General features: G+C 39.6%; 2 protein-coding genes across 2 annotated transcripts in view; both read left to right on the top strand.

The window, feature by feature from the left end:
• The window catches only part of LOC130073047 (gastrula zinc finger protein XlCGF57.1-like), a 754620-nt gene that overhangs the window by 644379 nt on the left and 87109 nt on the right, over nt 1-23132 (top strand). The gene's annotated exons all lie outside the window — the stretch shown is intronic.
• LOC130073129 (gastrula zinc finger protein XlCGF7.1-like) lies at nt 356-16141 on the top strand. Its single transcript, XM_056238560.1, has 3 exons — nt 356-711; nt 14978-15097; nt 15315-16141. The coding sequence occupies exons 1-3, from the start codon at nt 654-656 to the stop codon at nt 16139-16141; spliced, it is 1005 nt and encodes a 334-aa protein (XP_056094535.1). The 5' UTR covers nt 356-653.

The following is a 23132-nucleotide window of genomic DNA, read 5'->3' as shown; positions in this document are numbered from 1 at the left end:
CTGGGAACATGTTCAATGAAGGCAGAGCTGCACCTGAGAGAGAGAGAGAGAGAGAGAGAGAGAGAGAGAGAGAGAGAGAGAGAGAGAGAGAGAGAGAGAGAGAGAGAGAGAGAGAGAGAGAGAGAGGGATAGAAAAGACGAGAGAGACCCACATACACACGCATACACATCCCCACACACAGGCTCAGACTTAAAATGTGGGTTTACCTTATATTGATCACATGGCTACTCAAGGAAATTGGTTAATTACTTAAGTAACTCAATTCGCACAAGTTTTTTTTTTCTTTGCAACATAAATTCTACACTGAAATGCAATGAATGACAATAATTGTGCATCACCACTTAACAGCCAAATTCCATGATCACTGAATTTACACTTTGAGCTTGATATGAAGGCCAAAGTGTAAATTCAGTAATCATTGAATTGTTTCTAAACGACGATTTGCACCTGGATAATCTCGAGTGATTGTAAGTGTGATGATCATCTGCTAAATGAGCAACAACGACCACAATTCACTCCTTCAGTCAGTGAAGCTCCCACAGCCGTTCATGAGAGTTTAAATGCTGGGGAATATTCCCATCTTCCCACAGGAGAAGAAGAAGCAAGCAGGAGGAATTACTCCAGGAGAAACTACGGACATACTATTGTAAAGATGGAGATTAAGGAAGAACCCTGCAGAATAAAAGATGAAGATACAGAGGAACAAATAGGTTGGTGTTTTCCTTCATTCTCTTTAATGACTGATGAGGAACATTAAGATGAAAACTGACATATAACAATAACATCTAAAACTAGATACTAGTAGACTCAGGAGTAAACGGGATTTGTGCTACATTGAAACTTTGAACAATGTTTATTTTTGTTTCTCATTTCTCCTTTAATTGAATTATGGGAATTTCATTTGTTTATTTTAGATCTGATGGAAGTGAATGAAGACAAACAGCATCAGTTTCAAAAAACACATTATTTCACAAATGAAGATGGAAATGCAGTCGTTTCAAAGACTGAAGAGAATTTCACACAGAAACAAGCTGGAAAATCTGGAGTCGAAGGATCTTTAACCTGTTCTGAGTGTGGAAAGAGTTTCGTATCTAAATCAAAGCTGAACACACACATGATGATTCACACTGGAGAAAGGCCTTATACATGCACTCAGTGTGGAAAGAGTTTCATAGTTAAATCAAACCTTAACCAACACATGAAAATTCACACTGGAGAAAAACCATTCACATGCTCTCAGTGTGGAAAGATTTTCAGTCAAAAAGGACACCTTAAGACACACATGATGATTCACACTGGAGAAAAACCGTTCACATGCTCTCAGTGTGGAATGAGTTTCAGTCAGAAAGTCTCTCTCAACTATCATCTGCGATGTCACTCTGGAGTGAGATCATTCAGCTGTGATCAGTGTGATAAAACATTTGTTTTTGAATCAGGCTTAAGAGAACACCTTAAAGTTCATTCTGCTGTGAAAACTCACTTTTGTTATGCTTGTGGAAAGAGTTTTTCACATCTTGGATCTTTAAAAGCGCATGAGCGTATTCATACTGGTGTGAGACCTTATATGTGCTTTGACTGTGGAAAGACCTGCACTTCATCCAGCAACTTAAAATCACACCAGAGAGTTCACACTGGAGAGAAACCGTTCAAGTGTTCACACTGTGGAAAGAGTTTCTCTCTGTCAGGAAACCTGAAAGCTCATGAGAGAGTTCATACTGGAGAGAAACCGCACCAGTGCTCTTCATGTGGGAAGAGTTTCAGCCATTCATTTACTCTACAGAAACATAAGAAAAAGCATTGCCCGAAGGTGTTTAAGTGAGCAAAGTTCACTTCCATAACTTGTAAATAAGCAAAAGATGGAATTACATTTAATACAGTAATTTAATCTAAAATTAGTATTGAAGTTTGATTGTTTGACAAGGGGAACCGGTTTAAATGGTTGTGAACTGCATTGTAAGTGTTGCATGTTTTGTTCTTCCGACACCCGTATTGATCCTCTGTTGTGTTGCACATGCGCAGTAAACACTGAGTGTTACTGTATACAAGATGAACTGAACAGTAAAGCAACAATGTGAAAATATTCGTGTCAGTGTCATCGCTCAAGCAGTGCATGGTCATCTCATACAGATGGAACAAGAATAATAGTTCAGAAAACTTTCATTATTTTCATTGAAGATACAGTTAAAATTCTAAGAATGACATAATTCTACTCTTACTCCAGTTCAGTGATGGTTAATTTCCATTGTAAAAATCATTAAGTTATTAATTTAGTTAATTTATCTATACAGCCGCTCTGGAGAAAACAGTGATGTCATCGTCCAGCTAAGTTCAGCTCTCTTTAACTTCACTTATCTTTCACCCTTTAGTTGTGTGTGGGTCCCTCAGTTGTCCTCGGTGTGAATAGATAGATCTCAACATCATAGTCACTTTTGGAATGGGACCTTTTAAATATTCAATATATGCTGGAAAACCAAAAAATTTACAGGACCTGGATTTTTCTTAAGAACAGTGGGCAGTTTAACTCATAGACATAAATACATTGACACCCTATTGGCCGCTGGAGCGTACATCAACGGCGCCGCCATACTGCGGAGGGCAACTTTCCCATACTTCTCATAAAGAGAATTGAGAAAAATGTCTGTTTCGTGTGCTGCTTGGGGCTGTACAAATCGCCACACAATTGAAAACAGGTCTCGAGGAATTATCCTTCACAAGCAAGACTGAAAATTTGTTTCTGGTTGTATTTCGTCATGATATAATCAGTATAGTAACGTTCAGAGGAGAAAGGCCGCGGAATTTAAAAATACTAGTTTTTCAGTTGACAATGTAGTTGTTTAAAGCTCAAATCTATCTGTGGTTTATTTATAAAGATAGCGCCTATTTTAAAATGTGTGAGATCCAGGCGATCACCGGGCGCTCAGCGCTCATGTTCCCCGCCTGGAACAGCCTCACCTCGGCTAGTGCTTCTGACGTTTGCCGCTGGCTCTGATGTCTCTAATCTAAGTGGTTAAATATGAGATATAATTGGTCTTGTGTATATCTAACGGGCGATCTTTGGTCTCACAAAAAGAGACAGGGTTGTGACATTATTATATATATAGCCTATATGTAGGAATATTTTAAAATATATGAATCATTTTATTCTCTTCACTGTATGTAGGCCTACATACAATAAAATGACACAAATCGTTTTGTTAAATGTCAGTTTAATGATCAATATTATAATGTTTCATATTTTTTTCATATTGTCTATAATATTCTGCAATTGATATTACATTGTATTTGCTGTTCTTATTATTATATTATACCACTTGTGATTATCAATCTATTACAGGCTATGCTGTTACATTATTGTACTATTCATAGTCACTATTTAACTTATTATTTTTTAGTGTCTATATACTGTAATATATATTTATTATTCCATTGCTATTATCATAGTATTATACATAAACTATATGCTATTATCAATATTTGTATTATTATATTATGTACTTATATTATATAATTATACTATTCATTACTATTTTATTTGCTGTATACTGTTTGTTTATTTTATTGACTAAACTATTTACTATTACTTCTCACTTTATCTTATATTTACTATTTGCATTGCACTGTATTGTACCATATCATATGTATTACCATAAAGGATCCATCAATTATCTTTATTGCTAAATTCGGGCCAATCACAGAAAATGATTTTTCCACAATAAGAAAACTTTATTTAATTGAATGTGAAAAATAAATTATATCTCAGTATTGGGGTCTTCACAATTCTTATCCAAGAATAAAAAGCCAGATACATGACAAGCCTGAGCTTTGACAATTCCTTATTAAAAAATATATTTTATAAGTCTAACTATTGAGATTTTAAATAACTAGAGAATGAACTTTGTGTACACCACGTACAAACCACTGAAATCGGTTGATAAATGTAAAAAAAATGTATCCAGAAAAAACACAGCTCACCGTTTACTTGCATGACATGTGATTACAGTACAGTCTTGCCCTCAGCAAAAGGGCGTTGATGTATCGCAGCAACGTTCCAAAGCGGCCAATAGGGCGTCTATGTTTCTAAATTTCTCCAGACTGAGATGAAGTTAAAATATTTAGCATCTTGTGGTCAATTTAAATATTCATTAGATAATCATCAGAGTAAATTAATTGTGTGTAAATGTTTGTAACCAGATGTATTTTTATATTTTTATTTATGTAATGAGATTTGTTTATGTTGTAACTTTGATGTAAATTGTCTATGTAAACTTAGCTGCCTATCTTGGCCAGGACACTCCCGAAAAAGAGATTTTAATCTCAGTGAGTCTTCTTTCCTGGTAAAAAAAATAAAGGTTGTATGTATTTATTATGTCAATGGTTTAACTGCTCAGGACAAACAAGTGACACAAAACAAGTGACACAACATACAAACAAAAAACAGTGTCGATCACCCAGGTAACGACACAGAATTAAGAATTAAACTTATTATTAAAGATAAATAAACAGTATGTAAACGTATGTTAAGTGGAAGCTTCATCGGGGCAGTACTTGGAAAACAACTCCCTCTTATTTTGCTATTTTGAAAGATTTTTCAGATTCTACAATGTCATGTAAACTTTTGACCACAACTGTATTTGTGTGATAGAGTCAGAACTATGGAAGTAAAATAATCCCAAATGTTTTTGAAACAAAAAGCCTGTTGAATTGTACTACTTGAAAAAAATATGCATTGCATTAACCCTGCTTGTATTTTAATGCATTGTATTTTTAGGGCTTGAATTTTATAGGCTGAAATTTAGCATGGTTGAATATTTAAGCTGTGAATATTTCAAATCAAATCATTTCAAACACATTTTCATTAGTAAAATTTCAATAATCCATATTCACCTTTCATATTTCATATCCCAAATATTCAAACTGATTAAAAATACAACCTATAATATTCAACAGGCGGTTTTCGGTCCATTTTATTTCGCTTTGCAAATTCGCTTCCACAAATTCAGTGGTTCAAATTCGACAGTAAATTCAACATTGACATCCAGGAGCTGCAGGAAAAGTAGTAGATTACCGAGCATTATCTCCATCTGCTGTTAGTCGACCACACCAGCAGGGGGTGCAAGCGCGTGTTGTTGACGAAGACCAGAGCAACAGTTAGTGCAAGCCATTCATTCATAAAAACTTATTTGCAAAAATGTAAGTGTATTTGTGATTATTATGACGTCTGTTTTATGTGAAATTCAGTGTGTTCACGATTACTTTTCCTGTGTAGCCTAAGTTACATGCATCTTTCTCTACCATGAACGATAATGTTATTCCCCCGATGCGGATGTACAGATCCAGTGTTACATTTGACATATTTCTCTTGGTTGTTTAGTTGCCTTAACCTTATATTGCAGCGATGTGCTGCATGCAGTACTAGGGTTTGGTTTCCCTCAATATGTCAGGATTCCCCTGCTGGACATATAAAACGCTTAACGTAACTTAATGGACATAAAAGACCAAACTCGCAGGCTAGCAGATGGACTCAGAATATGAATTTAACGCGCAAAGTTTAATGCTGAGCGTTTCCCAGTGATATACTGGCATAAATTTGGTTTGACATTGGACATTCGCACATTTAGGGACCGTCTCTAAAGTTACATACGACATTGGTATACACGTTTCTAACTTAAATACCATTTGAAAAGAACGACTTACAGTCATAAAACCAACTGTAAAGTGTTCATGTAGGTGTCAGGCTCAGGCATAATGCGCAATTTATTCAAATAGATTGAAGTTTGCTATTGAAGTTAGAAACGTTTAGGCCTATAGGACTTGTTACTTTAGAGACGGTCCCTAAATGTGCGAATGTCAACCCAATTTTACATTTAGTCTTTTAGCTGGCACTTTTATCCAAAGCGACTAGTTAAACTAACAATATAGAACAACAATATGAAAGTGCTACTTCCCAGTTTAATCTAATGCAGTACATGTACAATACATACTTTCCAAATAAGGTGCGAGTTTGGTCTTTTATATCACTGTAGTCCATTAAGCTACGTTAAGCGCTTTGTCCTGACGGAATTCGGGGAATCTTTGAGTATGATGATGTATTGAGGGAAACAGATTATAATCCCATTCACTGTAGAAAAGGCTGATAACATAAGGCTACACAGGGAAAGTAACAATGAATGAAACATAAAAACAGCTTTTGTGCCTTTATCATCTTTTCCGCATATATACTGACCCAGATAATCGTCACAAAAAACATAATGCATGCTGAGTTTTTATGAATGAATGGCTTGCACTAACTGTTGCTCTGGTCTTCGTCAACAACACGCGCTTGCACCCCCTGCTGGTGAGGTCGACTAACAGCAGATGGAGATTATGCTCGGTAATCTACTGCTTTTCCTGCAGCTCCTGGATGTCAACGTTGAATTTACTGTCGAATTTGAACCACTGAATTTGTGGAAGCGAATTTGCAAAGCGAAATAAAATGGACCGAAAACCGCCTGTTGAATATTATAGGTTGTATTTTTAATCAGTTTGAATATTTGGGAAATGAAATATGAAAGGTGAATATGGATTATTGAAATTTTACTAATGAAAATGTGTTTGAAATGATTTGATTTGAAATATTCACAGCTTAAATATTCAACCATGCTAAATTTCAGCCTATAAAAATACAAGCCCTAAAAATACAATGCATTAAAATACAAGCAGGGTTAATGCAATGCATATTTTTTTCAAGTAGTACAATTCAACAGGCTTTTTGTTTCAAAAACATTTGGGATTATTTTACTTCCATACAGAACTGCAGGCTAACATCAGTGAGATCTCATCATGTGGAAACTGCCACTGTTGGTTCAAAGGGCCTCATTGCCGCAGTCCTTCAGATGAAAGGTTGGGGCTGGGATCGGAGGATCCTGTGATTAAAATAAAAAAAATTATTAAGACACATTTTCTCAAAATACATTGTACAGTTCTAATTGTTTAAGCACAGGTTAGAGTGATGCAACATGACATATAATAATAATAAAAATGTAACATTACAAAGCAATTTTGTTTGTTGGACAGCAACAAGGATGGAAATAATCAAAGCAAGTCAAAGTGCTTTCTGGCCGTTGCACTAACTGAATAAAATACAAGATAACTTGGGAAACTGAAGGTTATTCAAACAAAAACTCTTTCTGTGTGCGTTACCTGATTGATGACTGTTCTTTGAAGAGCAGCAGTATTCGAGAAGAATGGCAGCATTTACCACCTGGCCTAAAAACAGTCATATATATACACAGTAAATGACATCATAATAAAACTAATAGTCATACTTATTTAACATTGCCAAAAGGCAGAGTACTCAGCAGAAGTGCTATCCACCATTTAAACAAGTATCTTACGCTACCGTACTATCAATAAGGCCAACAGTAAAGCCTACAGCTTTAAATGTCACGGGCGTCAGCCCGGGCACTGCTTTGGCTCTAAGGGAGCATACTCAACCATCCCAATAGGAGGGAGTGACTAATCTGTCTACCTGAGCCTGGGTGGTGAAGGGTGATAATATACGAGCTATGGGTAGAAAAGTACTCTAATTAATGACCCTAACATTGGGAGCACTACCGCATGACCCTGAAGGATGTATCAGTGTCCAGCCCTAAAATCTTGTAAGACAGATTCTATATTCTCTACTAAACCCAAGGGAATGGGGGCCTCTGTAAGTGGCCTACGGCATTCAACCTTATGACTTGAATTCTTTATTCAAGGGGCTGAGAGGAAAAGGGCTTGCTGGATACACCGGCTACTATACTGAATGCTATGATACTGAGGCCTGAGCACACTGCTTCTTACACTCTAGGGAGAAAAACCTGACAACGCCAATGAGATATCTGCATGGGAGGCTTTTTGAAGATACCCTGCTACCTATGCTGCTATCTACCCTGTTACACCACTAGCGTTTTTACAGCTAATGTAAAAAAGCGGGCCTTGGCTAAAGACTCTTGTAGTAAGAGAAGGCCAGTACTAGGAAAAAGACTAGATTTACAGGAATAAAATCTCCTGATGGTCTAAGGAACCTTCACTCAGATACTGAGAGGCTTGAGACAAGAATGCCAAGTAGACCAGCACAACAATTCCTAGATACTAAGCCTAAACCAGATATCAAGGTGTCCTGTCTGAAGTTCAGAGCTATCATCTCAAAATGACTCTCTAAAGTGAGAGGAGAACTGCTGCTCTAGTATAAGGTGGCCCGATGAGGGCCAATGCTTTGTTTTGTATTTATATCTGGAGCTTGACAGAGCGATGGCCTCGGTAGAAAAACCCACGATAGGGAGGAAGGCATCTCACGCAGAAATGTCTGTTTGATGCTCGGATGAACGGTGGCCTCACCAGAAATTTTCCGTATAATAAAGCCAACCTGTTCACTACTACAGATGGCACTACCCACTATATAAGCCTGACAACTCTAAGAGGAATCCTATGGGAAAGGTATCCAGAGCCAAGCTATTTATGGGAACTTCAGGGCCCCATTTTTACATATCCTATAAAATCCTTATCTAACACACCTCTAATACTTTCTAACAGTGAACCGAGGTCTACTGTACAACCTTACTAAAAACTCTTGTAAAGGGAGGAGACCTACAGAGCTCAACCTGCTCCCCGTAGAGCGATGGCCTAAACGACTTTCGCAACATGGAGGCCTATCACGAGCTCGAAAAAACACACTTACCACCAAACCTGATGCCAGACCTACAAACTTGAAGGAATCACTCATCACAGGTCCAGTCTCAGAGCTGATACAAGAAGTGCCTGGGGTGAGGAGTGTGCAGATTTGGACTGCAGTGTTATGCGATTGCAGATGTTTGTTTAAAAAGGCAGGGCCTGAGCACTTAGTGTCAGTGCCTTTCCAACTGACGAGACCCGCGAGATTGTTCGTGAACTTTTTGTCAAATGGCGCACCGACACATACCCATGTTGGTGCATCCCCTCAACATCAGCGTAGTTTGCTTGGTGATAGCGATGGATGCGCGCTGAACACGGTTTATTTCATGCCTCTTCAATCTCATTGTATAGATCGTATAGAAATGGAAGCACGAGCGGTCTCTCCCCTCACGCGCTCCTACGGCAGCAAAGTCTCGCCGAAGCGTTTTACATAAGACTCAACAACTCAACATGCGTGGGGCAGGGTAGCTGTGAAGGTTCGCCTCATCAACCATCTCCAGCTTTCTAGGGCTGTCAGCAGAGCACTCGCTGCCGGATCAGAGGATATTAGTGACAACACATCGCCATCCAGCAGCTCAATCTCGCAAGCCTCAGAGGGGTGTGAGAGAGAACAACTCTCTTACACCTCTCAGCGAGCTTCCTCTGAAACCCCACGATTCTAGTCTCTGCTGTGCCTCAGCACGAGTGGGACCTGAATCGCCTGGCACAGATGTCTGTTCCTCTTCTTTGAGAAGAGGGCCGGACGAGCGCAGAGTTTTCTCAAGGGAAAAAACTCACAATTGGCACAAGCAGTTCCCCCAAGAACTGACCGTGCTTGCTCTAAGCCCAAACATTAAATGCACACGTGTGTGTGTGTGTGTGTCATCAAGTGTAAACGTTTTTTAAAAAGCCATAGATTTAGCTTTTTAAAGTTTTCTGGATGAAGCTACAAACAAAACAGTCCCTGAAGACGAAAAGAGGATGGCATGTTCTCTAGGCGCCCCTTTTATACTTCTGGGTCGCACTAGTAATGACATCATAAGGCTGTCGCCGGTCAATACAATTGCCGTGATTGGATAAGCTTTCAGAAACCGGTTCACGTGAAGGGCATTCCCCAATAGCATCATCGACGCAGTGCGAGTTCCCTTTCGAAAGGGAAACAAACTTGTGCTAATTGAGTGACTTAAGTAATTAACACATTTCATTGAGTGCACATCTAATCAATAAGGTAAACCCACAAGTTAAGTCTGAGCCTGTGTGTGGGGATGTGTATGCGTGTGTGCGTCTCTCTCGTCTTTTCTATCCCTCTCTCTCTCTCTGCAGCTCTGCCTTTATTGAACATGTTCTCAGAGGATTGGCGGACGAGAGAAAAGCGTCCTTTGAAATACAGCGTGCATGCTGATGTGGAAGAGAGATGCTGTTGCCGTTTTGTATTGAGAGTGTTATAGTGGTTTTCTTATGATTCCCCGGACAGCAACATAGTGTCGGCCCACATCTGAGCCATGTGGACTCCGGGTGTACCACATATGGGCCGTGTGGACTCCAGGTGTACCACATATGGGCCGTGTGGACTCCGGGTGTACCACATATAGGCCGTGTGGACTCCAGGTGTACCACATCTGGGCCGACACTATGTTGCTGTCTGGCTCCGGCCCACTGTGAACGGTGGCGACTCTTCCCTCCCTCACTTCTAGTCAAACATAATGAAAGTGCCTCAATTTCGGATTCAAGATCTGATTCGGATTTATTAAATTAAACACTTCGGCTGGTTGGATTCACTAAAATGAACCGAATCTTTTAAGAGTCATTTAGATTTCTCTTAATAAATGATAAAATGAATGTACTCACAGTCTGAAAAACGGCAGATTTAGAGCTGAATGAACGGCTGTGTTCCACTTCTCATGTTTATGTTCATAGACAGTAAAAGAAATGGACACAGCGACCCCATAGATTTCAACGGAGAAAAAAGTGAAGCCAATTAGAAACACTCACTTCCTGATGGCTTAGCATACTGCGCAGCCTCAAACTGAGCTTGACGACGTAGATGTGACGTGAGCAACGTACATAACGTAAGATACAAGGCAATGGAGCCTTTTATACATTGTCATGTTTCTTTAAAAATAAATAATGGACAAATGGAGTCTTTAAACGCCTCCGATGTAAAGTTATACGCTGTCAAAGTGGCGCCAAAATGAATGGGAGTCAATGGAATGCTAACAGCAGGTGATGGTCTGCTACAATGGTGGTGTGATGTCAGTCTGTGTTCCCCTGTCTTTTCATGTTTAGCAGTTCCCTGTTATGTTTATTAGTCTCCCCAGGTGTTTCAGATTAGCCACGCCCCCTTGCTATCTTGTTTAGCTTGTTTGCCCTTGTATTTAAACCCTGTGTTTTAGTTCAGAGCTTGTGAGTTCTTGTCGTTGTTACTAGTGATGGGCAGATCGAGGCTTCGTGAAGCAATAAAACAGTTGAAGCAAACGTGCCATATTGTTTCGAGGCTTCGAATCAATCCAACACCCGTCTCCACGGTGACACCTAGTGGTCACTTGCAGGTGTTGATCTGAAACAACTTTGATTTTTAAGACAATGAGCCAATAAAAAACTGTTTTTTTTTTATTTGTATTTTTATTGTATGTTTCTAGTATATGAAGCTTGTAACCTGTAGTCTCTTCACATTGCATAATGTTATTTTGGTCATGAAAAATGAATAAAAGAAATCAAGCCACAATGTCTCACTTTCTTATAGATTTTTATTCAAAAATATCAATTTCTCTGCTGTCGAAGGACTTAGCCTACTTCTTTTTTTTACAGATAATTTCTCCAGCCTTTGAAAAAATTCTCTCACGAGACACTTGTTGCTGGCATGCAAAGATATTTTTTTAGCAAGGACATACAAATGAGGAAAGATTACTGCTCTCTCTTTCCAGTAAGTTAGGGGATCATGAGTTCTGGGCAAAAACGCATCGTTGAGGTATTTTTTCACTTCTACTGTGGCGTTAGCTGTAGCATTGTGTATCATCTGGGTTTCACGGATACGATTATCAAAATGTTCTAATAAACTGTCCTGTGTTTCTACTGGTGTTGATGATGATGATGATGGGCCTGATGTTGTCATTTGTGGCTCTGAATGAAAATGAAAATCTATTGTATATATCTAATAATATATCTATCTATCTATCTATCTAGGCTATCTATCTATCTATTGTATGTATCTATCTATTAATCCATGTATATATCTAATAATCTATCTGTCTATATATATTTCTATCTATGCATCTATTAATGTGTCACTATGTACTCTGTCTCTCAGTCAATGTGTACATTTAAATGGAAGCCTAAATATAACTAAACAAATCGCACTATAAATGTCACTATATCACCAAAAATCCACTACCTCAAAACCAAACTCCTTTCACAAAAACCCATGATGTGAAAATGCGTTGACTTCACTTTTATACTGTGTGTGATAGTTTGATCTTTCCCGACCGACCTGTCAATCAAACCCTGACTCGGCGGAGCACTCCACCTGATGAAACACTCAGAAGCTTCATTTAGCCGTAGTCACGTGACGTGGGTGTTTTGAATCATGCTTCGGATCAGTGTTTCGAATCATCTGCGCTTCGGGATCTCGCAAAGCTTCGGAACGTCTAATTCGCGTCAGCCATCCGTAGTTGTTACATTGATGTTGGTTGTGCTGTTCCCGAGTCCTGTTCCTTAGTCTTAGTGTAGTTTTGAGTGTATTGAATAAAGCGTGCTGCATTTGGATCCTGCTTCCTCCTTGCTTCAACCTCAGCGTAACAGGCGGCCCCAAGGGAAGCTTCAGTTTCCGGCTGATGGATTACCTTGTCCAGAAGATTCACTAAAATGAACCGAATCTTTTAAGAGTCATTTAGATTTCTCTTAATAAATGATAAAATGAATGTACTCACAGTCTGTAAAACGGCAGATTTAGAGCTGAATGAACGGCTGTGTTCCACTTATCATCAGAGGCGGCCTTACCTATGTTTCACCCATTTCAATTGAAACGGGCCCCGCCCTCCAAGGGGGCCCCAACAGACCAGCAAAATCCCATTAATTTTCTCCATAGAATATTTATTTTCAGCCATAATGTCTAAACCATCCAAGGTAGATTGACCACGAGCTACGAGGTTGGGAAATGAAAGTTTCTGCTCCTTTAAAAGCCACAAGCTACGAAATCAACCTTGTTATTTGCAAAACACTGACGTCTCTGATTGGACGAACTCGTGGTTACCATGGCGACGTTTACCACTCCCGCGAACGGCTTAAGCGATCTGAAGTATAATATCGGTAGTTTATGTATTTATACCTTTGCCTTTTTTGCCGTTAGGTTAAAATGCTATTTTGAGCAGAAAAATAATTTTAAGAGGAAATGAAACGTACATATGCCAGTGGTGCTGAAAAACGAAAGATATCGGACAACAAAAGAAAAGCTTTATTCAGTCTACCAAAAGTGAAGTTACCCTGCGTGAAAGGGCGAGGCTTATTCCAACGTAAAACGCTGTATAACTGTATAGTTTTAATCAAATAAGGTTGTATTATTTCTATATTGAGCTGCCTGTTCATGAAGCTGAAAGTGCATGTAATAAAATAATATACCATTGATGCAAACCAACAGGAATCCTTGCTTTTTCTGCTCTATTATGTTTATGTTTTATGTGGGTAGGGCCCCATATTAGTTATTTAAACGGGCCCCCAGATGCTTAAGGCCACCACTGCTTATCATGTTTATGTTCCCTTCCCTCGCTCACTTCTCTTCTTCTCCTAGACTCGGATGTGTGTCATTGCTTCGGTTGCTTGAATTTCTTGTTATCTTGGTTGATATATATACATTTATTTATATAGCTCCCAAACATGTTTGATTTGGAATAATTAAGTAGATTTAGAAATAACATCTTATAGGTGACACAGCTGTTGACTTTCACCATAATAGATCATTTTGAGATTCAAACTTTCAATGTTGTTATTATATTTACCCTCTGGACTCTGTGATATTGATGTTGTTTATTTTATTATAAATCTTGACTTCATTTAAGTTAGATGGTACAAGTATTATAAATAAAAAATGTGATGGATATAGAGAGATTTGAATATTTAAAAGTAACAAATAAAATGTTTTAAAAGTTTCTTTCTTTCTTTTTTATTTCTTTTTAATGTGAATGATTATTGTGTTTAGTATCATTTTAAAGGTCTCAGGGTGGCTGGTACATATGTCTCATTTCCAAATAAGTAAAACAAAAGGAAATAAGGGTTTTAAGAGTTTAGGAATAACTGGCACACAAAGGAATGTGGTCTCTAGGCACTCCCAAAAGGTGTAAATTCATGAATGCTAATTTCCACTGTTCTGAGCAGATGGTAAAACTTCCTACCCCCAGTAGTGGTGGGGGAATACAGTAAATTTCCACTAAACTCTAGTTTTACATATGAAATGAGGTCTGGCTATTTAATGGAATGTAGCAAGGGATCGTGGCCTTTTCTGTATCTCAGATCGGCCCGTGGAGGCTGAGTCGCCGAGACTCAGCATTCATGTATTTCATGTCGGGTAAAAGATTTTCCTCTTTGTTCTAGAACATTTGATGATTTGCATTGATTATCTTTCAGTTGATTATGGAATTGTTATAATACATTTACCTGACATAATAAATTGTTATATTTGATTATTCTAACAGACTTTGACTTTATTTTCATTGGAGTTAAAAGGAATAGTCAAACATTAACGTATATTTAATGATGCACAGATATCATTGAAAAACACTTTCATTTTATGGAGTCAGATGAAACGAGTTAATACATAAGATAGAATGTATTGCATTTAATTAAAAATCCCTTTGCCATTGGAAGAGACGGAACGCGCATGTGACCTTCACCTCTAATCGATACCGCCATTGGATCGAATTAGACGGACTTACACATGGCTACTCAAGGAAATGTGTTAATTACTTAAGTCACTCATTTCGCACAAGTTTGTTTCTTTGTAACATAAATTCTACACTCAATGCAAGATGCAATGAATGACAATAATTGTGCATCACCACTTAACAGCCAAATTCCATGATCACTGAATTTACACTTATGGGCTTGATATGAAGGCCAAAGTGTAAATTCAGTAATCATTGCATTGTTTCTAAACGACGTTTTACACCTGGATAATCTCGAGTGATTGTAAGTGTGATGATCATCTGCTAAATGAGCAACAACGACCACAATTCACTCCTTCAGTCAGTGAAGCTCCCACAGCCGTTCATGAGAGTTTAAATGCTGGGGAATATTCCCATCTTCCCACAGGAGAAGAAGAAGCAAGCAGGAGGAATTACTCCAGGAGAAACTACGGACATACTATTGTAAAGATGGAGATTAAGGAAGAACCCTGCAGAATAACAGATGAAGATACAGAGGAACAAATAGGTTGGTGTTTTCCTTCATTCTCTTTAATGACTGATGAGGAACATTAAGATGAAAATTGACATATAACAATAATAACATCTAAAACTAGATACTAGTAGACTCAGGAGTAAACGGGATATGTGCTAAATTGAGATTTTGAATAATGCTTATTTTTGTTTCTCATGTATCCTTTTATTAAATTATGTGAATTTGTTTATTTTAGACCTGATGGAAGTGAATGAAGACAAACTGCATCAGTTTCAAAAACCTCATTATTTCACAAATGAAGATGGAAATGCAGTCGTTTCAAAGACTGAAGAGAATTTCACACAGAAACAAGCTGGAAAATCTGGAGTCGAAGGATCTTTAACCTGTTTTGAGTGTGGAAAGAGTTTCCTATATAAATCAAAGCTGAACACACACATGATTATTCACACTGGAGAAAAGCCTTATACATGCTCTCAGTGTGGAATGAGTTTCATTCATAAAGGACACTTAAATGACCACATGAGAATTCACACCGGAGAAAAAACTTTCACCTGCACTCAGTGTGGAAAGAGTTTCACTTACAAACGCTCTCTCAAAGATCATCTGCGCCGTCACTCTGGAGTGAAGCCATTCAGCTGTGATCAGTGTGATAAAACATTTGTTTTTGAATACGGCTTAAGAGAACACCTTAAAGTTCATACTGGTGTAAAGCCTCACGTCTGTTCTGTATGTGGAAAGAGTTTTTCACATCTTGGATCTTTAAAAGAGCATGAGAGTATTCATACTGGTGTGAGACCTTATGTGTGCTTTGACTGTGGAAAGACCTTTATTAAATCAGGCACATTAATAAGACACCAGAGAGTTCATACTGGAGAGAAACCGTACAAGTGTTCACACTGTGAAAAGAGTTTCTCTCGGTCAGGAAACCTGAAAGATCATGAGAGAATTCATACTGGAGAGAAACCGCACCAGTGCTCTTCATGTGGGAGAAGTTTCACCATATTGTCTAATCTACAGCGACATAAGAAAAAGCATTGCCTGAATGTGTCTAAGCGAGCAAAGTTCACTTCCATAACTTGTTAATAAGCAAAAGATGGAATAACCTTTACTACAGTAATTGAATCTAAAATTAGTATTGAAGTTTGATTGTTTGATAAGGGGAACCGGTTTAAATGGTTGTGAATTGCATTGTAAGAGTTGCATGTTTTGTTCTTCCGACACCCGTATTGATCCTCTGTTGTGTTGCACATGCGCAGTAAACACTGAGTGTTACTGTATACAAGATGAACTGAACAGTAAAGCAACAATGTGAAAATACTCGTGTCAGTGTCATCGCTCAAGCAGTGCATGGTCATCTCATACAGAAGAATAATAGTTCAGAAAACTAGAGTGTCGCCATAAACCACTATGATTTATGAAGGGATGTGTTTTGGTTCTTTCTGGTTTCAATATTTTCATTGTACATGTGAGGCATTTGTGAAACAATGGCAACAATAGTCTATCAAATATCATTCATATCACAAACAACTTGTTTTTAGTCTCGCTGTTTAGAGGTGATGCATTGTACATTTAACATTGTATTCAGCATTGCTAATGAACCAGTAGTAGTAAACACTAATTATTTATGGAAAAATGGCTCAATTGTTTTTCTATGTATATTTAAAGAGGCGATTCCTCTCATAATATGGATTCTGAAAAACACATCACTGAGAGAAGATGAAATGGATACTTGTTTTACAGCTGCTATCTATTTATGAAATAAGGTCATTTAGGCTCTTACATTAGCTATATGGTTATATATGTTATATTTTGACAAACAATTTTGTCCAAAAAAGTAATGAAAATTAACTCTTTTTTTTAGCAGATTTTGTGTACTAGTCGAATCATGATTCATGAAACAGTTTAACTGAATTAATTTGCTGTGTTTATCAGACTAAATTTATTGGGAGAAATCTATATCAGGGGCCGAATGTATAAAGCCGCTCAGAGTAACATTTTAGTCTTTAGTCTGTCAAAATTCTAAGAATTACATAATTCTACTCTTATTCCTAAACTTAAGTTAGTTAAGTGTAGCCTTTTTGAAAATTCAGGGCTATAAAGAAAATTTAAAAAAGACACTGGCAAAATAGTGAGTTTTAAATTTGAATTTTTTTTTCCTCTAAAAAAAATTTGTTTAAAAGTTTTGTCAATGTAAGCTATGATAGAATTAAGCTATTGAAATTGGATTCGCCTGCTCTTAAAGGAACACTCCGACTTTTGGGGACTTTAGCTTATTCACCGTATCCCCCAGAGTTAGATAAGTCCATACATACCCTTTTCATCTCCGTGCGTGCCGTAACTCTGTCTGACGCACCCACCGCTAGCCTAGCTTAGCAAAAAGACCGGAAGTAAATGGCTCCAGCTAGCATACTGCTCCCAATAAGTGACAAAATAACGCAAACATTTTCCTATTTATATGTTGTGATTTGTATAGTCACAGTGTGTACAAATAACAAGGTCATATGAGACACAGGCATCTATTAACCGTCTATTAACCAGGTGGGTGATAGTTGGAGATGTATGCCTTAATGGAGCTCACAAGCCTTCGTCAGTGGATGTTTTTAAAACTCATATTTTAGGAAATGTGCGTCCCAGCTACATGAGTCCATGTCCAAACAATATGCATGTGAAGGACTGTTTCAACCGTCATGATGAGCCTCAGAGATCCTCCACCCTGAACCTTAAACAGAGAAGCTTGTCCATACATGATGAATGTCCCATAGGCGAATCAGTTTTCTGCAACACAAAGAATGACGACAAACCAGCTCCCTCTATGGATGACCTTGCCTTCCTGAAGATTATGGAAAGAGAGTTCCATCAGGATGAGTCAAATAGCTGGGTTGCCCCACTTCTGTTCCGTAGCCCACGGCAACGCCTCCCTAATAACAAGGCTCAGGCCAGCAACCGGCTCACTTTACTGACTCGCAAGCTTAAAAAACACCCTGAGGTAAAGGAGCACTTTGTTGATTTTATGCATAAGATACTTGAGAATGGGCATGCAGAATTGGCACCACGATTACAGAATGATGAAGAGTGCTGGTATCTGCCAATGTTCGGGGTGTACCATCCACCTTACTGATGTCCTCCTTACTGGCCCTAATGTAGTCTCTTGGGGGTTCTACTGTGGTTCAGGAAGGAACGCGTGGCAGTGATGGCTGATATTCAGCAAATGTTCCATTCCTTCGTGGTCACAAAAGAGCATCAGAACTTTCCACGCTTCTTTTGGTATGACAACAACGACTTAAACAACAAGGTACTGGAGTACCAGATGCGAGTACATGTTTTTGGTAATGGCCCGTCACCAGCAGTTGCCATATATGGGCACAGGAGAGCTGCCTTCTCAGGTGAAAAAGACTATGGACCAGAGGGGCAAGGCACTTTGTGGAAAGGAACTTTTATTTGGATGATGGCCTTACTTCGCTCCCCACAGAAGAGAAAGCCATCAAGCTGCTCAAGGCCACCCAGAAAATGCTGGCTCTGTCTAATCTACATCTTCACAAGATTGCCTCCAACAAAGTGGAAGTCATGAAAGCATTTCCTCCAGAGGACCTTGCAAATGAGTTAAAGAATCTATCTGAGCACTGGCCTCCCACCAGTTCACAGAAGTTTGGGGGTGAGCTGGGATTTGTCTGAGGATATGTTCATTTTCCAGGTTGCAGACCAGGTGAGACCTTACACCAGACGTGTTCTGTCAACGATTAACAGTTTGTTTGACCCACTTGGGCTTGCTGCACCTGTCGTCCTTCAGGGAATACTGAGCCCTTACCACAGGGTCTTGTGACTGGGATGCACATGTGCCTGATGAGAAATATAAGGAATGGAAGGTTTGGAGATATTCATTAAAAGAGCTTGAGTATGTAAAAATTTCCCACACATATGCTACTATCTCTTTCTGTCAAACACAAGGCAAAGAGATGTGTGTCTTCTGTGATGCTTCCACAAGTGCTATTGCAGCTGTTGCTTACATCAGGGTTACCAATATGAGCGGTAATGTAGAAGTTGGCTTCATGTTTGGTAAGGCTAAACTAGCTCCACGACCTGATATCTCTGTCCCCAGACTTGAGCTGTGTGCAGCTGTTCTAGCTGTGGAAATAGCTGAAACCATTGAAGATGAGATTGACACCAAGCTGGATGCTATACCATTCTATTCTGACAGTAAGGTCGTCTTAGGCTACATTTGTAATGAATCCAGGAAATTCTATGTGTATGTCAACAACAGAGTGCAAAAAATACGGAAATCTACACGCCCTGGGCAGTGGAAATACGTACCTACCGATCAAAACCCTGCCGACCATGCCACAAGATCAGTTTCGGCAGCTAACCTTCCCTGTAGCTTCCCTGTGGTTGACTGGTCCAACATTCTTGACAAAAACAACACAGTCTGAAACTCACATGGGTCTCTTCAGTATCATAGACCCAGATGTAGACACTGAAGTACGTCCCCAAGTCACTTCTTGTGCTACACATACTTCAAGAAAGGAATTAAACCCTGAACGGTTTGAAAGATTCTCAAGCTGGCGATCACTGACTCATGCAATAGCAAGACTTGTGCACATAACCCACGCCTTCAAGCAGGACAGTAACAAGAGTACTTGCAGGGGCTGGCATATATGTTATATGTCCTGTTCAGTTCAAGATCTAGAAAAGGCCAAGTCTGTTATCATCCACAAGCCTCCTCAGAGGAATTGAAATGCCTTCAAGCAGGCACAGCGATTTCTACAACATAAACACACTCAATTTAACACCTAATCAACAACACTTAATCTTATGTCTTGGTACTCTATTTAAAAAGGATTTATGAATTTGCACTTACCTTCGTCTGATATAAATCTCTGAAAACACAGGACGTTGCCAGCGCACGCAGTAACTGAAGGCAGTGGGCTAGAAAATACGTTTCAGAAAAAAAATATGGTACTAAAAAACTTTGCTGTTAATTGTGTTATGGTAAACATGTTATTTACAATGATTTTATGAATTCACACTTACCTTCATCTGATGTAAATTTCACAGAAAATAATAATTCTTTATTTTCTTCATTCTTAATTTTTTTGCTGCCAAATGAGCATTAAACAGACCTTTTTAATTTTTGATGCCAAAACTTGCTATTTTAAGTAATGTTAAGTTATGATAACTTGATTTCTTTATTAATGACAACATTGGGGTTTACAGAGAGAAATCCCAACATCGTGTCGGCCCAGATCCGGCCCAGATGTGGTACACATGGAGTCCACACAGCCCAGATGTGGACCGGATCTGGGCCGCCACCATGTTGCTGTCTGGGGAATCATAAGAAAACACTCTCAATACAAAACGCCAACAGCATCTCTCTTCCGCATCAGCATCCACGCTGTATTTCAAAGGACGCTTTTCTCTACTCTGCCAAGACTTAGAATGTAGGTTTACCTTATATTGATCTCAAAAAGTGCAGCACGCACATCCAAAGTAATAAAGCTGGGTGCTGGACGGACAGATATTTGCAAAAGTAAACAATGAGTCCGCACAAGATGCTCCTAAGCGAGTTTAATAGTTGCTCACTTTTGGAATGGGACTTTAACTCATAGACGTAAATACATTGACGCCCTATTGGCCGCTGGAGCATACATCAACGGCGCCGCCATATTGCGGAGGGCAACTTTCCCATACTTCTCATAACGAGAATTGAGAAAAATGTCTGTTTCGTGTGCTGCTTGGGGCTGTACAAATCGCCACACAATTGAAAGCAGGTCTCGAGGAAATATCCTTCACAAGCAAGACTGAAAATTTGTTTCTGGTTGTATTTCGTCATGATATAATCAGTAATAGTAACGTTCAGAGGAGAAAGGCCGTGAAATTTAAAAATACTACTGTTATTGCGTCTCGAAATGTAGTTTTAATAGTTTTTCAGTTAACAATGTTTAAAGCTCAAATCTGTGGTTTATTTATAAAGATAGCGCCTATTTAAAAATGTGTGAGATCCAGGCGATCACCGGGCGCTCAGCGCTCATGTTCCCCGCCTGGAACAGCCTCACCTCGGCTAGTGCTTCTGACGTTTGCCGCTGGCTCTGATGTCTCTAATCTAAGTGGTTAAATATGAGATATAATTGGTCTTGTGTATATCTAACGGGCGATCTTTGGTCTCACAAAAAGAGACAGGGTTGTGACATTATTATATATAGCCTATATGTAGGAATATTTTAAAATATATAAATTATTTTATTCTCTTCACTGTATGTAGGCCTACATACTGTACAATAAAATGACAAATCGTTTTGTTAAATGTCAGTTTAATGATCAATATTATAATGTTTCATATTTTTTTTATATTGTCCATATTATTCTGCAATTGATATTACATTGTATTTGCTGTTCTTATTATTATATTATACCACTTGCGATTATCAATCTATTACAGCTATGCTGTTACATTATTGTACTATTCATAGTGTGACGATCTGCGGCTGGAGTGCCCGCTTGAGCCTCTGGAGGGCACTCCTTCCAAGTTTGTTTCCTTTAGGTTTCACCCTGGACTGATTTTGGTTGATTTCATGCACCTGTGTTTGATTATCTTGTTTAGCGCACCTGTCTTAAGCCTGAGTTTTCCCTTGGTTCATTGCTCAGTATTGTATGTGTCTCACTGCATCCTAAGCGTTTTCCTAGTTCCTTAGTGTTTCCTAGTTTCACGGTTCCTGGACTCCCTGCCTGTTTCTGGTCTTCCCGTTTGCCTCATCCTTGCATTATATGTTTGCTGATCTGGACTGCTCACCTGGTTTTGACATCTGCCTGTTCTCTCGTACCTGTTTCTGGATTGTCCTCTCAATAAAGCCTGCATTTGGATCACCCCTGTCTGTTTCCACCGAGCAGATCATGACAGAATACTGAGCCACTACTGATCCAGCGGCTGAGAGGAACACGGACCTCGATATGGATCCCACAGCGCAGATCGTAAGCCTCCGTCAAGGAGAACGTCCTCTCAAGGTTTTTGTGACAGATTTTTTGAAGCTCGCTCGTCAGTCCTACTTGAATGATTTCTGTTTGATGATGTTCTTTCGGGGAGGACTGTCTGAACCACTCGGCTCTGCTATACCGTTTCCGAGTTCAAGCTGGACTCTTACTCAATATATTGACCTGGCCTTTTCCATGAGCGGTTCGCTTTTTACTGTGGATTTTTTGGAACTTTTCCTTCACAAAAGATCCGACGATTCGCCATTGTACAAGGTACCCATTGAATCCACGCATCAAGTGTCTCCCGGTGAATCAGCGCTTCACACGTGCTCCGCCGAGTTTGCGCTACATGAAAGCCCACTTGAACCAGCGCTTCGTAAAGGGTCCGCCGTATCCACGCAACATGTGAATCCCGACGTTCTAACACTTCACGTAAGCTCCGTTATATTCCTGCCTCAAGAGTTTTCTACTGAGTCTGAGCGCGTGCCAGCCGAATCTTCTGAGTCTTCCAGTGAGTCAAGTGCATCGTCTTCTGAGTCTTCCAGTGAGTCAAGTGCATCGTCTTCTGAGTCTTCCAGTGAGTCAAGTGCATCGTCTTCTGAGTCTTCCAGTGAGTCAAGTGAGTCAAGTGAGTCAAGTGAGTCAAGTGAGTCAAGTGAGTCAAGTTCCAAGTCAAGTGAGTCAAATGAGTCAAGTGCCGCCGAGTCAAGTTCCAAGTCAAGTGAGTCAAGTTCCAAGTCAAGTGAGTCAAGTTCCAAGTCAAGTGAGTCAAGTTCCAAGTCAAGTGAGTCAAGTTCCAAGTCAAGTGAGTCAAGTTCCAAGTCAAGTGAGTCAAGTTCCAAGTCAAGTGAATCCAGCCAAGTTTCAAGCCCAGTGAAGCGCCGTCGCAGGAGGAGGAGGAGGACTCGTTTGGCTCGCCAGGCTCCGGAGGGCGTTCCCAGATGCCTCGCCCTGCCGGCCCCGCCTCTGCGCCTCGCCCTGCCGGCCCCGCCTCTGCGCCTCGCCCTGCCGGCCCCGCCTCTGCGCCTCGCCCTGCCGGCCCCGCCTCTGCGCCTCGCCCTGCCGGCTCCGCCTCTGCGCCTCGCCCTGCCTGCGCCCTGCCTGCGCCCTTCAA

The sequence above is a fragment of the Rhinichthys klamathensis genome, unplaced genomic scaffold (assembly GCF_029890125.1).
Source record: "Rhinichthys klamathensis goyatoka isolate OS25496 unplaced genomic scaffold, OSU_Roscu_1.1 h1tg000523l_1, whole genome shotgun sequence".
NCBI classification, from domain to species: Eukaryota; Metazoa; Chordata; class Actinopteri; order Cypriniformes; family Leuciscidae; genus Rhinichthys; species Rhinichthys klamathensis.
Note: the sequence above shows the minus strand (reverse complement) of the source record. Positions and strands in the feature narration are given on the sequence as shown.